Raw genomic sequence first — 14744 nt, forward strand, 5'->3', positions numbered from 1 at the left:
AGATGCAAAAGTGCACTTATTTACTCCAACACCTTGATTCCCATCATTCCGAGTTCCAATTGAAGTTCGCTGCACTTAGTGCAAGAAATCAAAAACGTTCCCCTCCACTCATGTCAATCAGGTCAAGAATTATCTTTTCTCCTACCAGGCATTATTAAATTGCCACTTCCCCATGCTTACCTTTTGCTGTCTCAGGCAGTGTGTGCGCGACAGACAGCTGCATGTGTGTTGAGCTGAATGTTCTGTGATCATTTCTCACCGGGGGCTTCAAAGTTAGCGATAACTGGCTCCTAATTTCAATATAAATTGTTGGATTGAAATGGGTGGAACAGAGTAGACTAATGTTACTGTCTTTGCAACTGGGACATTTCCCAGACACATTTAACCACAATACAGTGAACAAGTTTATGGCAACTAGGGATGTAACGATATGAAAATGTCATATCACGGTTATTGTGACCAAAATTATCACGGTTATCATTACTATCGTGGTATTATTGAAATTGCGCTCAAAATGTTCAAAAAGTACTTCAGTGCACACACTGAAATAATTTTACCAAGTTGAATTAAAAAAACACAACAAAACAAAACATATATATATATATATATATATATATATATATATATATATATATATATATAATGGGTACAATGTACCTTCTGTTGGCAGAAACATTCAAATGTTAACCCTTAGGGGTCTGAGCCTATTTTGGCTGTTTTTCAGTACTTTTGATTTGCCTTTATATACTGTATAAAGAAATGTTTACTATACCCATGTTTGGTATCTTTTTTTCAGCACAACTTCATCTATATCATCTGCCTATTATTTTTTTCACTTTAACCTACTATATCAACATAAAAGGCCAGAAAACACACACACAAAAAAATTATATACTTTATTGCATAAATAACATAAAGATGCTTAACGAACTTTTTCAAAGACTTTAAAAGTGAATATTGTTTCCAAATGTTTGGCATATAAAAATCAAAATTGTAATAAATTAAAACTATACTCAAATATTTGACATAAAAGCATATCTTTACACAGGGTTTTTTCCCCTAAAAGTGCGGTAATCAAACACGGTTATCATGATAATTAGAATTTAAATGGTAATACTAACCATCTGCAATTTTACCGCGGTTTATCGTTATACTGGTAATCGTTACATCCCTAATGGCAACATAACTTAAGACCTACCATAGGAAATTTAATACCTTTTAAAGACTTTTTTTAAGGTATTAAAAGCAGATTTGCAAATTCAAGACTTTTGCAACTTTTTAAGACCCAGTAGGAACCCTGTAATATACACTGGATGTAACTACGCAAATGAGTAAGATCCTCCCATTGGACAGTTACTGCTGATATTAAAATGTTTCATCTGCAAAAAGTTAGTTAGATGAGTAGCATCCCAGTTCCTAAACAACTGTCAGTGTACCAGGGACCATAGAGACTGGACAATACAAGGATTCATCAGGCTCAGTGGGATTGTGAAAGAGTGGTACGGGAGCATGAGACATCATTTTTGTACAGGGATTGGCCACCAGAGAGTCCAGACCTGAGCCCTATTGAGAATCTTTAGGATGTGCTGGAGATGACTTTATGCAGTGGTCTGACCCTCCAAACAGCAATACAGGATCTTGGTGAAAAATTAATGCAACAATAGCCAGAAATAAATGTGACATTTACTGTGACATTGCATAAGCATTGCTTGGCACTGCTTACGCCTCAGTGAATGTGTCCTGGAATCAAAGCTAAAAGCGGTCCAACAAAGTATTGTGTGTGGATGTTTTTCTTTGTGCAGGCTATCCAAGTATTAATGACAGTACAATAGTAACAGTACATTAACAGTAATCAATATATTACTACTACACTTGCAATCGTCATTAAACCTCCACCTGCTATTTCCAAGGGTGCTTTACAATGATTGACACACTTTGCATTTCGATTTTAAAATGCTTTTATTGGTTTATAAAATGCTTAATGGTCTCAGCCTTATTTATTTATCTGATTTGGTTTTGACATGAGCTCTCTCGGACCTTTAGGCCCTCAGGTAGTAATCTTTTAACTGTTCCTAGAGTCCACAGAAAAAGTCATGGTGAGCCCTCATTCATGTTTTAGAATCAGAATCAGACTACTTTATTAATCCCCGAAGGGAAATTCAGTTCACAGTTACCCAGCCTTACTGAACGTCCAAACAATTAGGGAACAAACAAACAAATGCAAAACATTCATAGCAGTATATGACAGCCACATACACATTCACCTGTCAGTACTCATAAAACAGCAACTGGGCAGTAAATTCAACAGTGAAATGACTAAGATGCAAAGAAAGAACAAGAAAAGCACTCAGAAAACGCAGACTCCACCAAGAGAGATCTGCCCCCTCCCGATCACCACCAAAATTTAATCATTTTTTCCTTGTGCCAGTATCAACATTTCCTGAAAATTTCATGAAAATCCATCCATAACTTTTTGAGTTATCTTGCTAACAAACAAACGAACACGCACGCACGCACACAAAGCAATGTGATCACAATACCTCCTGGTGGAGGTAATAAAACACAATAAATAGCAAATCAGCTTCAGTCACTTCCCAGCATTTAGCAGCCTGATAGCTAAGGGAATGAATGAGTTTATGGCCCCCAACTGTAGAACAGTCTACCTGAAGACCTGAGGTCCACTGTGAGTGTTCATATTTTTAAAAGTAAACTTAAAACCTATCTTTTTTGTTTGCTTTTAGTTAAACTCTTACTTTTTAACATTGCTTTACTCTGTTGCTTTTATTTTATTTTTATTTGCACCTGTGGGACAGTGGGGGGTTTGGTGTAAAGCACTTCGAGCTACATGTAATATTTATGAAAAGTGCTATACAAATAAAGTTTGACTGATTGATTGTTTGAAGATCCAAGTCACGCTTCAATTATCAAATGTGACTTCTCAACATGTTTGTGAGCAGGATGACTCAAGTCCTACAAATTGAGACTCAACTACCCCTCCTCCGCTGTTAAAATGTAATATGTATTGGAAAAAAATCCAGAGAAAAGGAGTACAATGTGGTGGTCATGGCTCAGGGTTTTTGTTTTTTTTTTACAATTACCTTAGCGCAGTGATTCCCAACCTTTTTTGGCTCGTGACCCCATTTTAACATCACACATTTCTGGTGACCCCAGACATTCAAAACTGAGACATTTTTTTCTAAAATTAATTTGTTTTGGGTCATATAATAGTTTGTTATACTATGTTGCAAATAAACATTAATTTTAGATGACATTTAGTCTATATGATGTATACTATCATGGACGGAGGCAGAAAAGCCAGGTGTAGATTACTGCACAAAGGGAGAATTTTATTTTCCTTGGTCAGGATATGTACAGTCAGTCCAGCTTGGATTTACAAGGCTGACAATTAATACTGAACAAACAAGAACTCAAAGTATGAATTGTGAAAGAGCTGCAGCATGTGAAACACAATGAACATTTGACAGATAAACAGTACCACAGTGCTTCAGTTTCCCACTCACAGTTTGTCATGTCTTTTATGTATTGGGATTGTCTCTCTCAACTCACCATATGTTTTTTACTAGTAAGTTTTTTTTTGTGTGTTTTAATCAATTACTAGAAATTTCAGGCAACCCCACGTGGGGTCCCAACGCCAAGGCTGAAAAACACTGCCTTAACATGTTTGAATGTACCTGTGGCATGGATCAGTCTATCACATCAGAAATCTAGAGCTAGAACATTCAAAACAATTACAATGATCACATGCCTTCTCAGTATCAAAATAAACAAAATAAGCCAATGTACCTACAACATTAAGGACAAGTGTTTAAATCACTAGGTAAACTGTTTTGCAATACAATTGTATGTCAGAGTAATGATCACTTTATCACTCAGCTCTGGTTGAAACTGTTTGCCGTTAAAAATGTAAACCATTTCCACTTCAGAAGACCACAGCTACTGTTCTTTTAGGTGAGCGTACTTTTTGCATCAACAATATGTATCAGTGTCGCTCAATATTTTTTTGTCTTCTAATGTGTGCTCTGAGATGTCAGGCAGAGTAACTGTCAGACGTCTATGTTCAGGTCCACAATAAAGTACTTTGTGGTAATGGAACTGTAATGGATAATGGAAAAGTAAATTCAACTAAACCGAATCTGTTGCCATTACTCTCACAGAACAAGCTAACGATCGTGTTTATTGTCCATGAGTGTGTAAATGTTTCTCTGTGTGTACATCTTACCTAGTACTTCCTTAGATGGAGGTAAACTGAGGCTGAGGTTGGGGGTGAGAATGCTGCCGTCGTCTTGAGCGCCTCCATCCTGCAATGAGCGCACCAGTTCCCTCAGACGTGTCACTTCCTCCTGAAGACTCTCCATTTCCTGCTGCCGTTGTTGCTTGGCAACAGCTGTGGGGTTCATCTTGAAGTGGAGGACTCTGGTTTTGACTGGATCATAGTCCCCCTGACCCACAAAGACATACAAAAAGTGCCTGTCAATTCACTGTTTTTCTTTCACAGTAAATATCCACTTCTGTTGATGACATAGTTTTAATAGTAAGGCAAAATAGTCCTGGGTGAATGGGCAGAAAAATAATGTCTTGATACATTTTACCTAAATGTCGTCATGCAATATATACCTTGATATTGTTTCCACAGTGGGTTAAATTTTCAGCTGAATGCCCACGACACACAAAGTAGTACAAAAGCCGTACCATCAATATTTGGGAGTGGCCAAGCGACTAATGGAGTGAGAAAGCATTGTGCAGCAATACTAATTCCATATCTGTTTTTAAAAATTAATTTAGCAGCAACCATTACAGTTCAAATTGTAGGTCTAAGCAAGTACTTTAAACATGCCACTAAAGGTAGGGTAGGAGATCCTGAAAAAACTGTTTGAGCAAGCTACATTTTGAAAACAGACAATTCAAAAGTCCAAACCCCTTTCTTCAGAAATTCATGGGAAGGAATGCTTCTAGGACCACAAAAGTTTGTTCAGGGTGCTCTTTGGAAAAAGGGATTCATAAATTAGATACCAAACTAGAAGGAAACTCCAAGGCACTCTCTTTAAACATTAAAATGCCTTTGTTTCCATGGCATGGTCATATCTAGACCTTAAAAAACACTTCAATGCGTTTTGGCTTCAAGCCTTCATCAGGAAGTCAAATGCGTAGAAGTGTTTTTGGAGGTCTAGATATGACCATGCCATGGAAATAAAGGCATTTTAATGTTTAAAGGTCCCATATTATGTAAATCTCACTTTGTGAAAGTTTTCTTATAGTAGTGTGTGTTGCAGTAGCCTCATTATGAGGTTCGAATTTGAAAACTGTCTGTTTCCTCCCTGCCTTGCTACACCACATTTTGTGAAAATGCCTGCTCAAACGGCCGAGTTTGAGTTGGGTCCACTTATGACAAAATAAGCGGATTTAACTCCTCCCCCTGACTGTGCCCCCACCCTGCATGAAAAGGTAAGCCCCACCCTGGCAAAGTACCTCTTGGACAACAAACATGGCGAAGGCGAGACACGTAAGTTGTGGTGTTGTTGGCTGCACACACCAACATGAAAGTTTATTTTTGCTCCCCACTTCCGAGCCTCTCCGAAAAAAGTGGCTGGATTATATCTTTGATGGTCATGTACCAAACAACACTCCGAAACGCTTGTATGTGTGTGCCCGGCATTTCACGGACGAGTGCTTTTCGAACATGGGCCCATACAGCTCTGGCTTAGCACAAAGACTCCGAATCAAGAAGGACGCAGTATCAACGCTTCGTGACCCAAGTACAAGTGTGGGAGATGTAAGTTCTTATCATTTTTTTTGTATCTTTACTGCATAACCCTACATTACGGATAAGCTGGTGGTTGTTGATGTGTACGTCTAACGTTAGCATGGCAGCTAACATAGCTCGGTTACTGCTGCTAACGTTTGCGTCCCCGTTAACATGCAAGAGCTGATAATATCAAGAGACATTCAACATAACTACTTTGAACATGGGCCTTTTGTGGTTGGCATCAGTATAGTTAGCATCAAGCTTGTTAGTAGCTGCCTGCATTAGTGGCGGCAGGCGTCTTTCCGTGTCAGGTCCACGAACCCGACACAACACCGCCGTTTTCCGTCGGGGCTCAATCACACCTCAAGGCAAAGAAAGACAGTGTTTGGAAAGACGTTCTGTCTGAGACGTGTATTGTAGACGAGAGAGGGGCATTTCAGACAGGTGACTTGTGTATTCAGAACAGATAAGTCCCGTGGCTTCACAGTCAACATTAGCGCGTAGTACCGCTAGCGTAAGCCATGTCCTCTCCCAGAGAGGGGAGGGGGAGTGGGTGTGGACAGATGCGTTCATTTGCATACCCGGAAGCAGGCCCAGAAACAGCCTGTTCTGAGGAGGGCTGGTGAGAGTGACTTTTTTTGACCGCTGAAACTCCAAACAAAGGATGATTTTGGGGCGAACAAACTTAAATACTATGTTTTTGGGCTTCTGAGACCTATATGACGTGACTGAAAAATAGCATAATATGGGACCTTTAAAGACAGTGCCTTGGAGTTTTGTTCCAGTTTGGTATCCCCTTTCTTCAGACTCCCCCCCACCCCCGCAAAGCCACGGCTCCAGAGTACAGGAACGCACAATCCATGCATACCTCATTCATTCTCCTCCAACACCCCCCCCCGCTGTTACGATATTTCTGTTAGTGACAAAATAGCTTGTCGGTAAACTTTACATCCTAATATAGCTAGCCAAGCTCTGGCCCCGCTTCCTGTACAAGTGCTCCAAGCCTCTGAGAATGCACGATTCATGCACAAAGAGGGGTACGTGCAGAGAAGGGAGGGGGGAGGGACAAATGGCAATTGAGTTTGATAGACACATTACCCTTCAATCATTTCAGTGGGCTGGTTAAAATGATTGGAAGGTGTTTTTTCAGTCCTGTCCATTCTACAGGTGACTAAAAATTTTTTATTTTTGTGTTAGAGCATTTAATTAAGGGGATTTAAAGCAACATAGTAAAAAAAAAAAATGCTCCACGGAAACATCTTCTACCCTACCTTTAAGGAATAAAAACCAAATATTTAATAAAAACATGAATTTATCATCATTGGCAAAGTAAGTGAGGAAAAACATACAGCAGTTATTCAAGGTTTGGGAAAAATGCCAAAAAATGCTGTTCCTCAAGGAAAGTGCAAATATTTAGCATACCACACTTTTCTTAAGATATGAGAGTACATTATTTTTATAGACTTGCTTTTATGTGATGTCTGTCCCCTTTTTAACCTTAATTTTTAATTTTAATTTTTAAATTTGATCCTGTTTGATTATTAACTTATTCATACATCTCTCTAATTGTGTTGCTTCTGTTTTAGTGTTTTTACTTGCTTCGTGTATCCTGCTGTTGTGCCCTTGTCAAAGCACTTTGTAAACTTTGTTTTTAAAGATGCTATACAAATAAAGTTATTATTAGTTATTATTATTATATCCAAAAATGAAACTGATATCATTTTTATTTTAGTTTTAAAATACATTAATTCATAGTAAGGGAGTGAGAATCCAAAAAAAGTAACGGAGTGAGGTGTTTGTTCAGTGTGATGGACATGTATTTTATTGACTCTCCTGCACCAGTTGATGGTTGAGGTGTTGAAGTGAATTAGTCAACACATTGCTGCCTTTGTTGGGAATGTTTTCCACAGAATTATTTGAAGAACACTGAGTTTTTGATAAGAACATGAAGATCCATGCACAATCATTTAGCAGTCACGTATTTACCATTAGTTTGATTGCTAAAAATTGCTATAGTGTTTGTCAGTTGGTGTGCACATGCCAATGAGAAAGAAACAAGAGAGTGTTTAGTTGCAGCGTTCTCTCCTCTTAAACTGTGATGAGTGCAAAATGTATGTTGATGGTAGGAAATATGAGGCATCCTTGGCATAAGGAATTTGGCCCTTTTTTTCCTTTTTTTAAAAAATCTTTTACAAAACAGAAGAAAATATGTCAATATTATAAAGGTCGTATGCCCTACTGGATGTGGTCATATTAGTTGCAAAGGGATACACACTCTTCATAAATCATGAATAGGGTAAAAAAGCTTTAACAGACTTTTTTTAATCACCAAGGCCAGAGAGAAATGTGTGGAACCCAGCAGAGAGTTTGTGCTGACTGTAATTCACAGGCATAAATGGAGAGCTGTGAGGTAAAGTGTGCACACTTAAGTGGTTTCCAAAAACCCATGCTGTCACTCAGAGTTAATGAAGAAAGTGTACATAGTGCTGCACACTTATTCTGCGGTTTCAGATTCCTTTTTTCCCCCCGTGTTATCTTCATAAGTGCTGCTGAAAATGTTTCAGTTTTAGTAATTAGTAATGTAGTAATTGCTGCTGCAACTTAAAGACATCAAAGCAGTGTACCTGTGCATTTTGAAGTACACATGCTTTTAGAAGCTTTTTACAACATCTTGAAGGACATGATAACGTCATTACTACAGTGAAAGCTCATTCATTATGCCCCTTATCAAATTTAAAGCCTCCCTCCTGAGAATTTCATACATTGTGAGACATTTCTGACCCTTGAATCAGAGGCTGCGCTAGACATTTTTATTGACCATCATTTTGATGGACAAGTTCATAAAAAGTCTGTCATAACACATTACAATCCGTCATTTCAAATTAAATTTTTTTAATGATAATGAGACATATTTAGTAGAATTTAATGTTCAAAAACATCTCAATGATGCAGCAGCTGTAGTTGCTGCTGGCTGATACACCAACATGATATTATGACTCACATTAATTTACACGGCACTTTTAATTACCGTGTTATATGTACACATTATAAGCTTTCTACGTGTATGTTCACGCTGTGTCAAATACCACGTACTGAGGGTTAGACTTATGTGAACCAGAGATCTTGGCATAAAGTGACACGCCATCAAATGACGTTGAAGAACTCACGAAAGGTAGAAAATGCATACGTATAGCATGCCAAATACCGCACGAACTGGCATATTACTTGCTTGTCCTTCATCCTCCATTATATCAGTCCCTCTTTTTTCACTGCATTTATCAATGCCATCATATTTACTGGGCTTTGCAAAATAACTAAGGAGACTCAGCTGTCTTGACATTTTGCGCTAGCAAAGTAGCATCTAATTTTGGCTAAAGTCAGCTAAAGACTGTGATAAGACTTGACAATGACTGATTAATATGCGCACTGACCATCAACTGGACAGGGGTCTACTACAGGTGAACTAATAATGGGTCATTTGACAGAAGTACCAGTGTTGTATTCGGCGTAGAGGTGAAAGGTGGCACTGTAGTGTTATATAGTAGTATACATACCTAAATGTCCACATGTAAGCTACTTTATTACCTCCGCCAAGGAGGTTATGTTTTTGCCAGGGTTTGTTTGTCTGTCTGTCTGTTTGTTTGTCTGTCCGTTAGTGTGCAACATAACTCAAAAAGTTATGGACAGATTTGGATGAAATTTTCAGGGTTTGTTGGAAATGGGATAAGGAAGAAATGATTACATTTTGGTGGTGATCGGGGGTGGAAGGGCCCACGGGGGGGGGGCACTGATCGTTAGTGTGCAACATAACTCAAAAAGTTATGGACAGATTTGGATGAGGGGAGGGGCACTGATCAGCCTTGGCGGAGGTCTGCGCTCTCCGAGCGCTTCTAGTTTAAGGCTATGTGAGGATCCTGTAAAACACTAAATAACAACACTTTAGCCCTATTCAGTCATTCCTAAGAATAAGCTAATGCTTGAACACTGTCAAAAGTTTAAACTTACTATTGTATTTCCAGCATAGAGACTACAGATATTTACTGTTCGTGTAATTTATGACTTCTGTTCTTTGCCTTACCTGTCAAAATCTTCTCCACAGGGCCTACATGAGCATGCAGGGAAGTTATGAGCATCAGCCTGCCTACCTGCTTTATTTCCCAGTGTACTAGCCTTTGCCCTATACACAGAGCAAACTGTGGACCACAGCAGCAGAGTATTCTGCACTGACCAGGACAACACACCGGATCAAGTATGCAGAAGATGTGAGTGAAGTTTTCATACTCTTCAGTGTTAAAACTGGAAGAGTTGGACAGATAGATGACAGCCCTCCTGGCAACTAAGTGAAACTATTTAGTTCGAACACATTTTCTGTCCAACATGTTGTGATGTAAATATTAGAGCCAGACCCGAGTGTTCAAATACTCACACAGAGGACAGGTGGACTGAACACCAGTCATGTATTTCAAACACTTTGCCACCAATGAAATGATACAGGAAACTGCAGAACAAACTTGTATAGTGTACAAAAAGAGGGTAAACAGAGAGACAGAGCAGGTTCTAGACATGTCCATAAATATGGGTTAGTACAGATGTCCTGTGTGAGTCTACCGGGAGATGGAGACAAAGCCCCCTGTAGTTTGTGAAGTGATGTCTCAAGATCGGTGTCTGAAACTGCTGACACTGATTCACTTTCAGGACAACCTCAGTGTGTCTGATGATATGAAGAAAGATAAACTGTGGAAGCTCAGGACATGGTTACAAAAACTGCAAAAAACAGTTTCTCTGCATACCATCTGAAGAATGCAACTGATGAAATTATGGTGCCATTCAAGGGAAATTAAAGACTGTAAAAAGCTTTATGCACACCAAAAAAATGCCTGAGATGTTTCATGTTTTAAAAATGTTATTGGCAAAATGTGTTTTTACATCTAAATTTCACATTGCTGTGAGCAAAAAAAACACCCAATGTATCAAATATGATACAAAAAAATATATCATAAACAAAATATTTCAAATTTTCAAGTATATAAAAAATCTATCCATGTATAAAAATCTTACACGGGATGAAATCTGAAAAGTTAATGTATTACAAAGTTCTGTAGTAGAACTGGAAGCACAGACAGAAACATTCCTTTTGAGGAAAAGCTATTCTCATTGATTCAGTTTCAAATACTGTATCACGGAAAGTATAGTTAACTAGTAGTTTTGATATAAGTTTCCTTTATTAGTTCTGCTTTTATAAAACAAAAAAGTATAAAATGTATAATTCAAGAACTGTTAGATAAGGTAAGGTATCTTAAATCTAACATTTTAGACTGCTCTGGCTTTATTATTATTACATTAGAATAGTCAAATACAGTACTATATAGCGGTAGCCGTATATCCATCGAATAGCTAACAAAGCTAACACAAAATTATATAACACACAGAGCAGATGGTTAAGGGGGAAACACACAGAATGCAAAACTAAAGCTGGATTGTTGCTCCCTGGAAACATGATTTCATCCTTCTCTTACTTTGTTTTTTCTTGTGACTTTGTGAGGTCTGGGTAAATGGTAAATGAGAAGAGTCTATCTTAGCCTAATGTCAGTATAGGGAGGCGCACACACACACACACACACACACACAGAAATCAGAGTTCTTGATTACTGGCTAAATTAGATTCCATATGCCCCCGAGTGACGGTTGCCAAATAAACTAGAGGCGTGGGGGGGTAAGAGGCAGATGAGAAGAGAGGGGGGAAGTGAGGATGAAGGACAAAGACAGGGACATGGTGAAAACAAAAGGCTGGACAGGCTATCACCGCCTTGAGCTGACGGAAAAACTACAATGGACGGAGGGAGGAATGCTTCACATACTTATAAATAAAGCTTTGTATAATTTAAAAGGAACCCAGGGACTAAAACGAGCATAGAACTTGTATTTATATCACACCATTTAGGGACCGGACAGCACACGTCACAGCTAAATAAAGTCCAGCTTGATTTTTTCTGTTTTTTTTCCCCTCTTGCTTTTCAAGTTCAGCATCTGTACAAGGAGGGTTTATTCAAGGCTGTCTCAGTGTGTGTTGTAATAAACAGCAACAGGAAGTGAGAGTCAGATAGTATGAGACAGATATGTAGATTCAAGCTTGAAACCAGAGCAAAGTCCTCAAAAAGCAGCCAAAAGCTACATGCTGTCAAAAAGTACAAACACGGACCAAAATACATCCTCAAAATTAGGTCAAGCTAAAGAAAATTAAAATGATTTAGCCGTGGAATACATGTTTTACTTTGAGCATGCATGCACTAAGCCAAGGGGCAAATTTTTTAATTGACTGTTGAACAGCAAACACAAAAGAAATGCATTTCTTTTTGGCATTAAAGCATGTCACTTTAAGAGGATGAAAAGTATTATCATTATCATCCTTGTGTGGAGTAAGGGGAGAATAACAGTAAAATCAGGTTAAAAAAAAAAAAAAAGCTAAAATAAAAAGGCTTAAAATTTCAAAATTTTCAAAAAAAAAAAAAAAAAAACAGTCCAAAGTATAATTACCCTTCACTGCACCCTCTGTCTGAATTTTTGAAGAGAAAGCACAGCACAATGTGTTTATAAATTACGATTTTAATTCACTGCTGTAAAAGAAAAATGAGAAATACTTTCAACATGAAAGCAGCAAACTCCTTGATACTAAAGCCCATGAGCTGGCCTATTTTGAGTGTTTACATGGATATACAGTATGCAGCCTACTCTTATACAGCATATTTACAGTGAAGCAAGGTGGAGTGCCATTCAGAGTGCCTGAGGCTATATATCTCTTATTCATAGAACAACAATAACAACATGTCTATACCAGGGAGCAGCATCTGGTTTAAAGGGGGGAAAAAGCAGCGAGAGGCAGTGGAAGAGTGAAACAGAGCAGGAGATCAAGAGTACAGGGAACTCAGCTGGGGTTCACCTTTAGCACTAGTTGCTACGTCGTAGTCAGTGCATTATGTGAGTTTTTGTGATTTTTTTTTTTTATTTGTTGTGCTTAAATCAGATCATACACAGTAAAATTGCCAGTGTTTATATAACACTTAAAGAGTTAATTTTAACACTACCTCAGTGAACATATGGTCCCTATCTACAAAGTGTAAAATTTACACTGAACACAGTTACATTTCCAGAGTCAACTTTACTCTAGTAAGAGTTAATATTTTACACTACACTTCACCAATTAGTGTCAATCAAGTTTTACACTATGTGAGAAGTAACACCCATAGTGTTATTCACATTCAACACTGAAGAGTTAAGTGTTAAGAAATAACTTTTCCAGTGTTAAACCTACTTAACACTACATGTTCATAAATAAATTACTCCACAGAGTGTTGATTTCTAACTGCCTCCTACCGGTGTTAAATGTGATGTACTATAGCCCCAGTGTCTGCAGGGGTGAAAAAAAGATACTATTATTTCTGTATCCAATTTATTCTAAGTAAAAATGAAATATTGCAACTAAAAGTAAACATAAAATGACATGTAAAATGAAAGCTGCCGACGCAATATCACGTTATCTATTTGAAATTCGGTATTTGAAAACACGTACCCAACATTGACGACAATGATGTAACTATATCTTTGCACACAGAATCTGCTTGGATGAAATAATAAAAGCAATAGTTTATTTACACAAACTTACAAACGCAGTTTTTCGATGCGAGGAAGATGGCGATGCCAGAGTCCAACTTCTCACTCAGTTTGAGCACAGAGGTAGGTGGGTGGGGCTTTTTAGAGTCATTATTTTTTAACACTGAAAGGTCTCTTGCTCTTATTGGTGTTGAATTAACTTTGAGAGAGTCAATTTACTTTAACACTGAATATATGACACTGACAGTGTAAAACCTCTGTAAACTCCAATTATTTTCATCGACACTGGAAGTTATCTTGTTAAATTTTACTCTGTCCATTGTTGGAATGACTCCGAAAGAATTAAAATACTTTGACACTGCATTTTTTACACTGGCAAATTTACTGTGTAATAATAATAATGGATTAGATTCCTATAGCATTTTTTTGGCCACTCAAAGCGCTTTACATTATTGACCCATTATTCATTCACTCTCACATTCCCCCTCTGGTGGTGGTAAACTACACCTGTAGCCACAGTTGCCCTGGAAGCATGGCTTCCAATTCATGCCTACAGCCCCTCTGACCACCACCGAACATTCGTACACAGTGTGAATGACACTGGAGGCAAGGTGGGTGAAGTGTCTTGCCCTTGGTTATTGGACGACCCGCTCTACCTCTAGAGCCATGGTCACCCCAGATCATCAGAGACATCATGACTCTGAGCATTCTCATCATAAATAGACCAGTGTTTCCAAACAAAAAAGGCAGCTCTACTGCAGTTGTGTTTAATATGTTAAAGGAGTGATTAGGGATGTAATAATTACCGGTATAACGATAAACCACGGTAAAATTGCCAACGGTTAGTATTACTGTTTAAATTGTAATTATCATGGTAACGTGTTTGATTACTGCACTTTTATGGGAGAAAATGCCTATGTAAAGATATGTTTTTATGTCAAATATTTGAGTATAGTTTTAATTTATTACAATTTTAATTTTATATACCTAATATTTGGAACCAATATTCATTTTAAAGTCTTTGAAAAGGTTCGTTAAGCATTTTTGTGTTATCTATACAATAAATTATATATATTTTTCAAATCGGACTTTATATTTTTTGTGTGTTTTTTTTTTCCTTTTATGTTGATAGAGTAGGTTAAAGTGAAAAAATAATAGGCAGATGATATAAATGAAGTTGTGCTGAAAAAAAAAAAAAAAAGATACCAAACATGGGTAGAGTAAACATTTGTTTATATAGTATATAAAGGCAAAATCAAAAAGGCTGAAAAATGGCCAAAATAGGCTCAGACCACTAAGGGTTAATATTTGAATGTTTCTGCCAACAGAAGGTACATTGTGCCAATTATTGTATTTGTTTTTTGTTTGTTTT

The 14744-nt window shown here is 37.7% G+C and overlaps 1 protein-coding gene across 2 annotated transcripts in view; it reads right to left on the reverse strand.

Moving 5' to 3' along the window:
• mad1l1 (mitotic arrest deficient 1 like 1) overlaps positions 1-14744 on the reverse strand; it is a 162965-nt gene that overhangs the window by 74924 nt on the left and 73297 nt on the right. For both annotated transcript variants that reach the window (XM_030145717.1, XM_030145709.1), the window contains exon 16: positions 4241-4460. In XM_030145717.1, coding sequence (XP_030001577.1) covers positions 4241-4460 — 220 coding nt within the window. The remainder of the gene's footprint in view (positions 1-4240; positions 4461-14744) is intronic.

The sequence above is a fragment of the Sphaeramia orbicularis genome, chromosome 1 (assembly GCF_902148855.1).
Source record: "Sphaeramia orbicularis chromosome 1, fSphaOr1.1, whole genome shotgun sequence".
Taxonomy (NCBI): Eukaryota; Metazoa; Chordata; class Actinopteri; order Kurtiformes; family Apogonidae; genus Sphaeramia; species Sphaeramia orbicularis.